This window comes from Neophocaena asiaeorientalis, unplaced genomic scaffold, assembly GCF_003031525.2.
Source record: "Neophocaena asiaeorientalis asiaeorientalis breed wild unplaced genomic scaffold, Neophocaena_asiaeorientalis_V1.1 scaffold113, whole genome shotgun sequence".
NCBI lineage: Eukaryota > Metazoa > Chordata > Mammalia > Artiodactyla > Phocoenidae > Neophocaena > Neophocaena asiaeorientalis.
This window is the reverse complement of record NW_020172316.1, coordinates 3171350-3183732: the sequence shown is the minus strand read 5'-3', so window position 1 is coordinate 3183732 and position 12383 is coordinate 3171350. Positions and strand designations below refer to the sequence as shown.

The 12383-nt window shown below is 36.7% G+C and overlaps 1 protein-coding gene across 2 annotated transcripts in view; it reads left to right on the top strand.

The window, feature by feature from the left end:
* DNAJC10 (DnaJ heat shock protein family (Hsp40) member C10) overlaps positions 1-12383 on the top strand; it is a 58833-nt gene that overhangs the window by 29690 nt on the left and 16760 nt on the right. For both annotated transcript variants that reach the window (XM_024766549.1, XM_024766541.1), the window contains 5 exons: positions 2487-2530; positions 3178-3315; positions 5312-5401; positions 6178-6291; positions 7810-7924. In XM_024766549.1, the coding sequence (XP_024622317.1) occupies positions 2487-2530; positions 3178-3315; positions 5312-5401; positions 6178-6291; positions 7810-7924 (501 nt within the window). The remainder of the gene's footprint in view (positions 1-2486; positions 2531-3177; positions 3316-5311; positions 5402-6177; positions 6292-7809; positions 7925-12383) is intronic.

Genomic DNA, 12383 nt, shown 5'->3' with positions numbered 1-12383 from the left:
TGGAGTAAATGCCCTGTGGGTCGGGCTCAATCAGGCTCCATTCCCCTTGAGTGGTGCCCTGCCCCCAAAGGAGGTGATTGCTGAAGCGAGTGAGGCCCATGTGCTCACAAAGGACCAGTACACCACCTCTGTAGGCATCTGAGGCTCCAGTCGGAACCAGCCCAAGGTCTCATCCCTTCTTCTGTTTATCCCAGACCTAGTGCAAGGTTGTGGTGTGGAGTGGGTGAGGCTGGGACATTCACTAGGCTGGGGCTGGGGGTTGGGGTGTAGTGGCTGCAGGAGTTGAGGTGGCTGTGCTACCACCAGAGCACTGGGCTGACCCCATGGCAGTCTTCTCCCAGACCTGTCTGCCCCAGCTCCAAGGCTAAGCTGCTGTGTGGAGTGGGTGGAGCCAGAGCATTGGCTCCACTGGGAGGCAAACTGCAGGGTGCTCCTGCAACACTGCCTGAGCAAGTGCTGACAGTGGCCACTTCCACTCCACCCAGATCACATCCCAGGACCCCAGTCTGTCTCTGCATAGCTAGACCAAGTCTTCTCCCAGGGCTTGGTTGGCTCAAATCTAGCACCAGGCTGTGGTATGGAGTGAGCGGGGCCGGGATGTTCAACCAGCTCGGATTGGGGAGTGTGGCCAAGTGGCAGCTGCCAGTGCAAAGCTCTCTCCGCCCTGATTTTTGGTAAACCGGCACATGCGTACTCCTCATGAGTAGAGTCTAGGCTTCTCTAGCCCTTCGTCTGTCCCAGCAGTTCTCCTGGCAGCCAAGGGTGCTTGTCTCCTCCTTGCAGGACCCCAGGACTGGAATGTCCAGTCTGTGGTTCAACCCACTTGCTCCCCACATTGAGGGTCTGCCCATGGGGACCTTCTCTTCCTTTCAGATCCATCTCAGATGGGGGTCCCAACCCTATGCCTTTTCCATCCTACCTGGTTATATGGAAATCTTTCTTGCAGCCTTGGTTGTGTAGGAGTTCTGCCATTTTCCAGTTAGTTTTCCATGAGAATTGTTCCACATGTAGATGTATTTTTGGTATGTTGTCAGGGGAGATGAGCTCCATGTCTTCCTACTCCACCATCTTGATCTCTCCTCTACAGTTATTAATTTCTTAAAGTATCATATGGTTTATATTCAATGGGCAAATTTTTCAGCTTAATTATACTTATGGTAAATTATACCATCAGATAGCTATAAATGTTTTTGACACTTCAAAAAAATAATTAGTTGTTGACAGATACAACCCTCACAAAATAATAATTTTTTGCAGTTACTGCCTTTCCCTCATATGTATTCATTTCAGAAATGTACATGTTTGCCTCATAGAAGTATATATTTGGGGGACTTCCTTGGTGGTCCAGTGGTTAAGACTCCACACTCCCAATGCAGGGGACACAGGTTCAGTCCCTGGTTGGGGAACTAAGATCCCACATGTCATGTGCTGCAACCTTAAAAAAAAAAATGTGTGTGTATATATATATATATATATATATATATATATATATATTTGAAGATGATAACTTTCCGTTTCTAGGACCCTTTCCCCTAGTAAATTAAGTTGGAAGTTCAGTACCCTACACAAACATAAACTGTATTCAAGCAATAAGATTGGTTAAAAATTGGTCCTAGTGTTAGAAAATATCCTAATTAATGAATGCATTTTCATATGTTTAATCCCAACATGGATCTTTTCCCCATACTTCACCTCTCAGCCTTTATGCTGCTGTGTTGGAAAGGTATTGCCTTGCAGATAAAATCAGCCACTCACCTCATGGGGTAAGGCCCATCTTAGGAATGTATTGCCTTGCAGCAAAAATCACCCTTAAACTTAGTCTGTCATTGAGGGGTTTTCCCTCATTTTGGCCTAATGCACATGTTTCTCTCCATTCCACACATAAAGAAAACTTATAAAGCTTTCTGACATTATTTTACTTTTACCATAGGTAGATTGATTTCACCTGTCCCTGTGAGCTGTGTGATGCTGCATCTCCCTTTCTTCTAAATCTATCTCATTGTATCGTAACATTCATATTTATAGAGGACTTACATAAAAATGGTGAAGAAGCTATTCTAAGATTGTATTGTATTTTAAGGATTCTGCACATATTGTTATTTATCAAATAGGCATTACATTTTATTACTCCAAATCATGAGATCCCTTGGATAAAGGGGACTGTTGATAGGAGGAGACATTTGAGAATAAGTTCCTAAAGAGGTACTTGAGAGGGAATTCCTTCTTTTTTTTTTAGCTGGAAATCCTGAGAAACTAACGGGAGAGAATAAAAGACTAAGGAGAGGGAAGGGCGGGGTAGGGAGAGAAAAGGGGACAGGAGGGAGAAGAATGAGACATTGACCTCTATGTCTACCTAGTAAATAAAAGTCTCAGTATTTACCAGCACAGCCCAGTTAATTGCCTAAGAATCAACATGATGGTTTGGGGGAACAGCTAATTACAGACTTAAGCTGAAATTGCCTCATAAGTTTTTTTTCCCCCACCAGATTGTTTGACTTCACAGACACGTCTCAGGTTAAGTGGGATGTTGGTAAGCATCAATAACTTTGTAAAATTGTATCACCATGTTAAGAAACACATTTAAAAACTGATCCCACATATTTTCTTTGGTGGTTTCTTAAACATTTATCTCACTTATTTGTAATCTTTCTTGTTTTCTGATAAATGTATTCATAGCTGTAAGTTTCTTTCTAATTAATTAGCTGTGTTCAATACATTTTAACATGTGGTGTTTTCGTTATCATTCACTTCTAAGTATTCCATTAGAGTTCCTCTTTAACCAGGAAGTTATGTATTAGTGTTTTTGTCATTTCTAAACATTATTTTTTGTCGTTTTGTTATTTTACTTATTTAGTCTCATCATATTATGGTCAGGGAGTGCAGTCTGTGTGTTGTTGATACTTTAACACTATTGAAGCTGCCTTATGGTTTGGGAGTTTGCCACTTACGAAGATTGTTAATGTTCTGTGTATGCTTGAAAATGTTTCCTATGTAAGGTGTAATTTTTATATATATTAGATTAAATTTATTAATCATGTTACTCAAATCTGCATCATTTTTTGAGTGTTCTTTTTAAAAGTTTAATTAACAGTAGGAAAGTTGTGTTTTTGCTAGATATAAATCCTTTTAACTTTTTCTTCCACTTACAACACGATTTTTTGTTTCTTTCCATTTTAGGATGGTCTTGTTAATGTAGGATGGATGGACTGTGCCACCCAGGACAACCTTTGTAAAAGTTTGGACATTACAACAAGTACTACTGCATATTTTCCTCCTGGAGCCACTTTAAATAACAAAGAGAAAAGTGGTATTTTGGTATGAATCACTTTAATTTCTTTACACACACATGTATTCAAATACATCATTTTGTAAACAATGAGCAAAACAAGGAATGAGTTTATATCATCTGATTATAGGACACTTAATTATTTAGAATATTTAATTTCTGGGATTCTGTTTCATATTTCAGTTTATAAAGTTAAGCTATAAGGATTATTTTTAAACTGGCATAAACCATTACAGTTTTAAAAACCCAAAGGTATGGAATACATTCTTAGGTTAAATGAATATTTATTGGTTTCCATTTATTTGTATATTTTCTAATGTTAAAATATAGATCATTGGTAGGTTTAGCTGGAATCTGGTATCTGTTTTTTTAAAGCACCCTGTTAGATTCTGGTGTAGACTCAGTTTGGCAATCTACTGGTGTGGTTCACATTCCTAATTTTATAAATGAGGAAACTGAGGTTCAAGATAGTTGTCAAGGAGCTGAGACAAATACTGGCGTATCGGATAGGTCCCTAGAGAACCCACAAAGAAAAACAGACTGATATAAGACAGACTACCTTTAGTGTTCTTTTCTGTATTTTAATTTTTGATATAAAACAGCAAGCTCAGATATGATCTTAGGAAACATAAATGAGTGATACTAGAAATGTGACAACACAGAGTGACGAATTAGCAGTCCCTGTCCCTCCTAAAAGCATTCAGGTTTTAAAAAATGTAAAACACTATGCCAGCTAAATATGTCTGGTAGGTGAAATTCAGAGGCTGGACAGTACCCTTCTAGATGTAGCTGCCAAATTTTACTCTAAAACAAACAGGTTTATAAGGAGGTTCTACTGGATTTGTAACTTACATGTTTATATAAGCTGTTATGGGAGTATTTTTAGTAAAATCTTCATGAATGTGACTAAAGTGAATGAGCTTATAGTACTGAGACATGAAAGTCTTCTGTTTTGGCCTTTTAAGCCCTTTGGTAACAAGTTATTTCATAGATTTTTTGGGAATATGCTATAGATTGTTTTTTAAGCTGAAAATTGAGTTTTCTGTACTTACGTTATAGACATTGTTTCTATTGACTATTCTCATGTCAAACACAATTAAACTGTGAATACAGTGGTAGTTCCTACAGGTTTTTAATGGAGTTTTAGATCTTTCAAGTAATATATGAATTTCAAATAGTTTATTATAATTAAAGATATACAATAAACTGTTTCATCAACCCCTGTATACATTTTCTTGATGTAACTATTGCTGCACTCTGTAATAGCAGCTGCTTCCATGAGAATTAGAAGAGCAAAGAGAGTTCTATGAGAAAAATATGCTGAGGATAAAATATGGACAGAAATAAAGAAGGTTTGTTAGAATCAAGATGTGTCTATTTCAGTTGTTTTGTTTTAAATAAGAGACCTAGATCTAAAATATATTTAATTTAAAATATATATTTTATATATATACATTTTACTCTGTAAAACTCCTAAGTGGTTTAGTTTTGGTACATTATTTCTAAAAATCTCTATAATAAAGTCCATTCCAGTTTTCCAATAAGTTTTTCTTAATTCCTATTAATTATTGATTGGGGTATGAAGCATCTTAGATCACCAAATATTCTAGTGTTTTAACAAGAATTCGTAAAGCATTGGCATTCTGTAAAACATGTTAGCATTAAAATTAAACTGAACATACCATAGCTTTTTCCCAATGAGCCAGAGGTCACTCCAGGTTATTTTGAGGATTATCATTGAATATGCAGCATAGTTAATAGAAAATTCCAGGTAATGAAACACCTAATAATGAAATTTATTTTACATCACTGTTTTTTAAAGAAACAACCCAGTTTAATAATTGCCACAATATGATATACTGTCCTTTTCTTTTTTTTGGAAAAGGACATTTAGGATAATTAGCTTAAAAACTGTGTAACTTCTATGATTACTTTCCTTAAAAGTTCTTTCTCTGAAAACTGAAAAACTAAGATACTAAGATAAGTGAACGTTGATTAAAAAGATTACGATTCTCTTACTTCTAGTTTCTTAATTCATTGGATGCTAAAGAAATATATTTGGAAATAATGCATAACCTTCCAGATTTTGAACTACTTTCGGCAAACACACTAGAGGTAATATTTTTTTAATAATAAATAGTATTAAATGTTGGTAACATTTCAGAACTTAACATTTTAAAATCAGCGTTTGTTTTATTCATTTTGGAGAAGAAGTAGCAGTTTCAAAGGACTTATATATATATCAGTTGGTTCTAGGTTGAACTCTAATGCCAGGGTTGCTGGCGTTGCAGCTTCAGCGTGGATCTGTAGTTTTGGAAACCTAACTAGTCCTGAAGGTAGGCTGCAGGAGGTGCACCAGAAAAGGCAAGATTTTGATCACAAAGCAACTTTGGATCTGATCTGGAACTCTTAGTTCTCGCTTACAGAACTATCTGTATTGTTCACTGAGAATTAAGAAGCAACTTGAGAAATATTCAGTTTGTAGTAGAATCAATTATTTTTTCTACTTTTTGATCCCAGAGTGTTCTAAGTCTATATCCCTACCAAACTTTTTGTTAAACCTGAAGAAATCTGACTTCCCCACCTTTCAGCTTTTTGGCTCTGTGTTGTTGAAATCATACTTTTTCCTGGCACAGTCATCGTCTTTAAGATTTTATGATTTAGTGACTCTTTTTTTGTGTAATATTATATAATTGATTTATATAGCATTATTACAAATAAACTACAAAATAAGAATATGACTGGGTCTGAATTTTAGACAATGTTTTGAAATAATGGGTAGGATAGTTAAAATTAAATCAAAGGAATAGAAATTATTGATAGAACTCTTAGGATTTCCCATCTCTCATGTTTCTTTTCCTTTATCACTTTCTTCTTTAATCACTTTTAAGGATCGTTTGGCTCATCATCGGTGGCTCTTATTTTTTCATTTTGGAAAAAATGAAAATTCAAATGATCCTGAGTTGAAGAAGCTAAAAACTCTACTTAAAAATGAACATATTCAAGTAAGAAAAGTGTATTCTGCCTAGCCTTCTGCTTACGTGCTCTCTTCTTAATTTAGTACATAAAGTTATGTTTTAAATAACATAAAAATGTTTATTTGAAATTCTAGGTTAAGAAACCCCTAAATGCCTTTGTTCTTCTGTTGCGTTTTCTTTTTTGTATTAAAAGTTAAAATGATATCCAAAAAAGGTTAACCTTCATTTCTTTTGGGTAGTTGGTATGTGATAAATCTGTATGATAGTTTTTCTGGAATGCATACTATAGAATAGGATATCTTTCCCTTTTTTAAATTCTTATTTCTTTATGTAAGTAATTTCATATTTATTATTTTAAATTAGCATATATAAATAAGCACTAAAATGAATTAAAGTAGATGCCTAAAAATTATCCACATTTTCTCCACTGTTAATAAACCTACTGAGAATTTACTGTTATAACCTTTCAAGCTTTTTAAGTGTGGGCATATGTATGTGTGTGCACATATATGCATATTGTAATGGCCATTGTAATAGACATACATGTAAATTTATATGTATGCTTTTTAATCAAATTAGATTCACTAAATTCTCTCGTAAAATTTTCCATTTAGTGATATAAATTTTTCCACATACCAGTGTAATGTATATGTGTGTGTGTATATGTAAATGTATCAGTCATCGTCCTAAAGACCAAGCAGTATTTCACTGTATGGTTACACCATGATTGTTTGACAAATCCTCTTTTACTGGTGACTTTGTTTCCATTTTTATATCAAAAAGATATACTGCAAAAATGCAGTATGAGGAATTTTTTGAACCAAGGTTATATATTTTCTTCAAAATTTTTTATCCTCATTACCAGAGTCTTCCAGGAAGTTTATATCAGTTTATATTCTTACTGATAGCATATAAGTGACCATTTCTCTATACCAGTGCCAGCCCTGGTATTATCATTCTTTATAATTAGCACTGTCCTGATAGGCCAAAAGTGATTTGTTAATAATACTCATTTTCATTAATTGCTTTCTACTTTATTTTCCATGTATGTCTCTGGCCCATTTTCTTTCTCCTGATAGGATGTTCATATTTTTATTTCTTAATAGATCCTTTGTCTTAAATGCTACAAATATTTGATTTATCATTTGCCCACTGGGTTTTTTTCCCATATCGTATGAAAATGTGAACCTTTTTCTTTATTATTTCTGCTTGTAGGGTCTCTCTTAAGACATTCTCTCTTTCCCCCACCCCACTATTATATAAATATTCTCTACATTTTTAGAAGGGTGGTTTCTTAAACAATAATATTTTCTTGGAAATTTCCTCTCAGATTTTTGAAATCTCTAGGAGGCATTTTTTTTTATAACTAAATTTAGTTTCAGTGTTAAATGTAAATTAATTAGTTCTGTCTCTTACTTTCATGGTCCATTAACTTCTGTTTAGAAGCTGTGTTGTTATGCAATGTCATTTTTGGATTATCCTTATGAATATTTGAATGGGTAAGATTTTATTTTCAACGGATTAAACCTTCTCTTTATACTTTAGGTTGGCAAGTTTGACTGTTCCTCTGCACCAGACATCTGTAGGAATCTCTATGTTTTTCAGCCATGTCTAGCAGTATTTAAAGGACAAGGAACTAAGGAATTTGAAATTCATCATGGTAAGAAGGGAAAAAGTGATAAAAATTTCTCAATTTTCAAATAGTAATTCTTAATTCTACTTTTTAACCTTGTTTTATATGGACATGATTATGAAAAATAACTTTGTTCTCACTTATTAGTAAATTTGTTCCTTGTGGGGAAAGAGATTTTGAATTAAATATAGTTGTTTTATCTTCTTTACTGTTTAAAATAAATCCCTTTTTTCTCCCCAATATTTTGATCACTGTTTCAATAAGAGCTCTGATGACTTGTCAGGCTAGTAAGGAATTTCAGGGTTTGTCTTGTTGACAAAAATAAGAAACACCTAGTTTCCATTTCAGTATGCCAAATGTAGCATCTCAATCATTAGGGGCAATTTCTAGACATTGTTTTGGATTTTTCAAACACTAGATGACCAGACATCTCCATTAACTGCTTTGTTATCTCTCTTGAATTTATATTTCTGCATTTCACCTGGTTTGGGACTTTAGCCCTGCATCATGAAAGTACAGTTCCAATTCCTAGGGTTTGGAATACATCATGGGCCCTGTCCTAAAAAAGGTCAAATGTAGCAAAAGAGAGACATAAACTACTGACTATAACACAGTTAGTAAATAACAGGTATTGATAACTATGCCTGTTACATGACAAGCACTCTTTTAGGTGTTAGGAATGCAAAATTATAAGACATGGACTCTGCTCTCAAGAAGCTTAAAATATCATGTAGTGGTGGGTGACAGGAGGGATATTTATAAGAAAATATGAAAAACATTGTAATAGTCATTATGTATAAATTATAAGATTAAATAAAGAGACTTTTGCATAGTATAGGTCAGGAGGTGATCTTTGAATTAAAATGACATTTGAATACTCAATTTCCCAAAGCAAATAAGAGAAAAACAAGTGAGGCCCTGTAAACTGAAGGAATTCTGTGAGCAAAGACTTGACAAGATAAACTTAACAGTAACTACTGTTTATTCAGTACTTTTTATAAATGAGATGTTTTTCTAAAAGAATTTGCATATTGTGCATATCCATCTTTATCTTCACAACAACCCAGCAAGGGAGAAAACTGAGGCTCAGAAAGATAAAGTAACTTGCCCATGACAACCAGTAATTGGTCAAGGTAGATTTTGTATCCAAATGTGTCTGACTCCAAAGCTTATGCTTATAGCCACGCTAAACTATGCCACCAAGTTTTAATAATGGAGTTCTGTTCCTCTGAAATATTTCTCAGATTCCCCCTCACTGCCTTATTTCAGGTCCATCATCTCCTTCATCTTCTTTAATATTCTCCAATATAATTGTCTCATAGCATTTTCTCTTTACAATTAATTACTTGTTTTATCTGCAGATTTATTACCCTAGAATACCTAGAACATTCACATGTCACTTTTTTGCCTTGAATCTCCTGATCTCTTTTAGAATAAACTTCAGATTCCTTAGCATAGGAGCAATGACTTTGTCTTGCTCACCACTGTATTTCCAGCACCTAGGATGCTGGTGCGTAGTAGCTCAGTAAATAGTTGTTAAATTAATAGGGTACATTCACTCTCTGCCTCTGCCTGTTTTTCCAGCCTCATCTCCCACCTCTGCCCCTCCAAATAATCTTAGCTCCGCTACTTGTAGATCACTGAAAATATGTTCTTTCACTCCTATGCCTTTACACAGGACTTTTTTCTTGTTCCTGCACTGTAATCATTTCTTCCTGCCCCTCAAAATATTTAGCGAATTCCAAGTCACCCTTCAAAACTTTGCATAAAGCATTTTCTCCCTGTAATATACCATGAATAACCAAGTACTTCCTTTTGTATTTTGTCACTAACTTTATAGTGTAACTTGTATTATTTCTTTGGATTTAAATAGGTGTTGAGTATTGGATTTAAATAGGTGTTTTTTATGAACATTATGAACTAGTAGAGAAAACAGACAAGTAGATGGTCAACTTTTAAAATGTCTGAGGTGAGGAGTATTATCTATTTCTGAGTAATAAATTACCCCAAAACTTAGCAGCTTAAAACAACAAACAAACATTTATTAACTCACACAGTTTTTGGTGTTCAGGATTCTGAGACCAGCTTAGCTGAGTGGTTCTGGCTCAGGTTTTCTCATGAGGTTGCAGTCAGGGTGGGTAAGGACTACAAGCCACCTGAAGGTTAGACTGAGGCTGGCAGATTTGGTTCCAAGCTGACTCATGGCATAGTCAGGAGGCCTCAGTTCCTTACCAGGTGGGCCTCTCTGTATGGCTACTCACTTCTCTCAGAATGACTTATCAGAGAGAGAGAGACACATACACACACACACAAGCAATGATAATCTGATCTCAGATAATATAAACCGTCACATCCACCATATCCTATTGGTCACATCCACCAACCCCGGTACAGCAATGGTATGAGTACCTGAGGTAGGGATCATTGGGGGCTATCTTGGAGACTGACTACCATAAGAGAGAAGTATGGGTTGCACTTAGGCAGAACATATAGATGGAATAATTTTCTGAGGTTAGAGAAAGCAAGCTCTTCATTGAGATCTAAAGTAGAAGTAATGGTTATACAAATAAAGAGGTGTTAAACACATTCCAACCCCAGGAACCGGCAAATGTATTCATGGACTCTGAAATAAAAGGGTACCTCATTCATTCTTAGAAAGCAAGAATTTCAGGATAACTGGAATGTTGAGTGTGGAAAGGAATGAGACTTGAGGCTTGAGAGGGCACCAGGGGTCCAAATTATGTGTTCCCTCTGTCAGGTAAAGTAATTTGGACTCTATCCTGGAGGCAAAGCAGAGGGGTTCATGGATTTAAGCAGAGATATGATTCAACTAGTTCTACATTTTAGAAAGGCGACTGGCTGCCTAGAATGGATAGAAACAAAAATTGGACAAAAGGAAGAGCAGGTAGAAGTCTGATGCAGTCATTTATGTAAGAGGAGATGGCTACCTTATCTAAATAGTGGTAATGTGGATGAAAAGAAGTGGACAGTGTTTTTAAATACCAAGAATACAAAACCAGTATAACTTGATGATTGTGGGGGTTTTGGGGGGTTTTTTGGTTTTGTGGGGGGGTGTTTTTTTTTTTTTTTTTGGCTGCATTGGGTCTTTGTTGCTGTGTGCAATCTCTCTCTAGTTGCGGGGACTACTCTTCATTGCAGTGCGTGGGCTTCTCATTACAGTGGCTTCTCTTGTTGTGGAGCACCGGACCTAGGGCGTGCAGGCTTCAGTAGTTGTGGCTCACGGGCTCTAGAGCACAGGCTCAGTAGTTGTGGCGCACAGGCTTAGTTGCTCCACAGCATGTGGGATCTTCCTGGACCAGTGATTGAACCTGTGTCCCCTGCATTGGGAGGCGGATTCTCAACCACTGTGCCACCAGGGAAGCCCCAATGATTGTGTTTAGATTTTAGATGTAGAGGAATAAGAAAAGGAAACCCAAGCTTCTGACTTGGTGAATTGGCAGCTGAGTGACTGATTGCACCATTCCGTGAGGAAGAGAACCCTGGGGGAGGAGGTGCCATGGAGTAGACACCCCCAGTTCACAGTTGAATATAGGCCTGGTCCTTAGGAGAAGAGTTTGGGCTAAAGCTGTAGGTACAAATGATCATCATATCAATGGTAATTGAAGCCTTGGGTGAGTATGAGCTTGTCAAAAGTGCATAGAGAGACAAAATCAGGGCCCTATGGGTCACTTGTCAAAGATAGAATTCATGAAGCAATTCAAGCAGCAGCAGCTAAAGGGTGAGAAAAAAGCAGGAGAATGTGGTGTCATTTTTCACTCTAAATATTTATGAAAATCTCTCTCTCTTTCTCCTACTGGCCTGTGAACTCCTTAAGGAGAAGGTCTGTATTTTTTTTAATTTTGCATGCACTATGGCATTTAAAACAGGACCTGACACATAAAAGGTGTTTGACTTAATATTGACTATCAAGTGAATGAATCAGAGGGCACATGGGAAAATGGACTATGTGCTGGTCCTAAGAAAGCTATTATTTGCCAAGCAAAGGAGTGTATTTTTTTTTTTTTTTTGCGGTACTCGGGCCTCTCACTGTTGTGGCCTCTCCTGTTGCAGAGCACAGGCTCCGGACGCGCAGACTCAGCGGCCATGGCTCACGGGCCTAGCTGCTCCGCAGCATGTGGGATCTTCCCGGACTGGGGCACGAACCCATGTCCCCTGCATCAGCAGGCGGACTCTCAACCACTGCGCCACCAGGGAAGCCCTAAGGAGTATATTCTTTAGGCAGAGGTCTTTAAGCAAGAGGACAACATGATCAGATGAATGTTTTTGTAACTTGCCTGTGGTAGCAATGTAGAAAATGAATTAGTTAAGGAAGGCAGAACAGAAAGACCAGCTTGGTTATTTCAGTAGGTCAGACTAAATTTAGGCAGTAGCCTAAATTGGGGTTGGAGATGGTAGGAGATGGAGCTATGATACAAAGAAAGAAGGCAAGAATAACTCCGGGAAATCTTATTTAGGCACCTAGTGG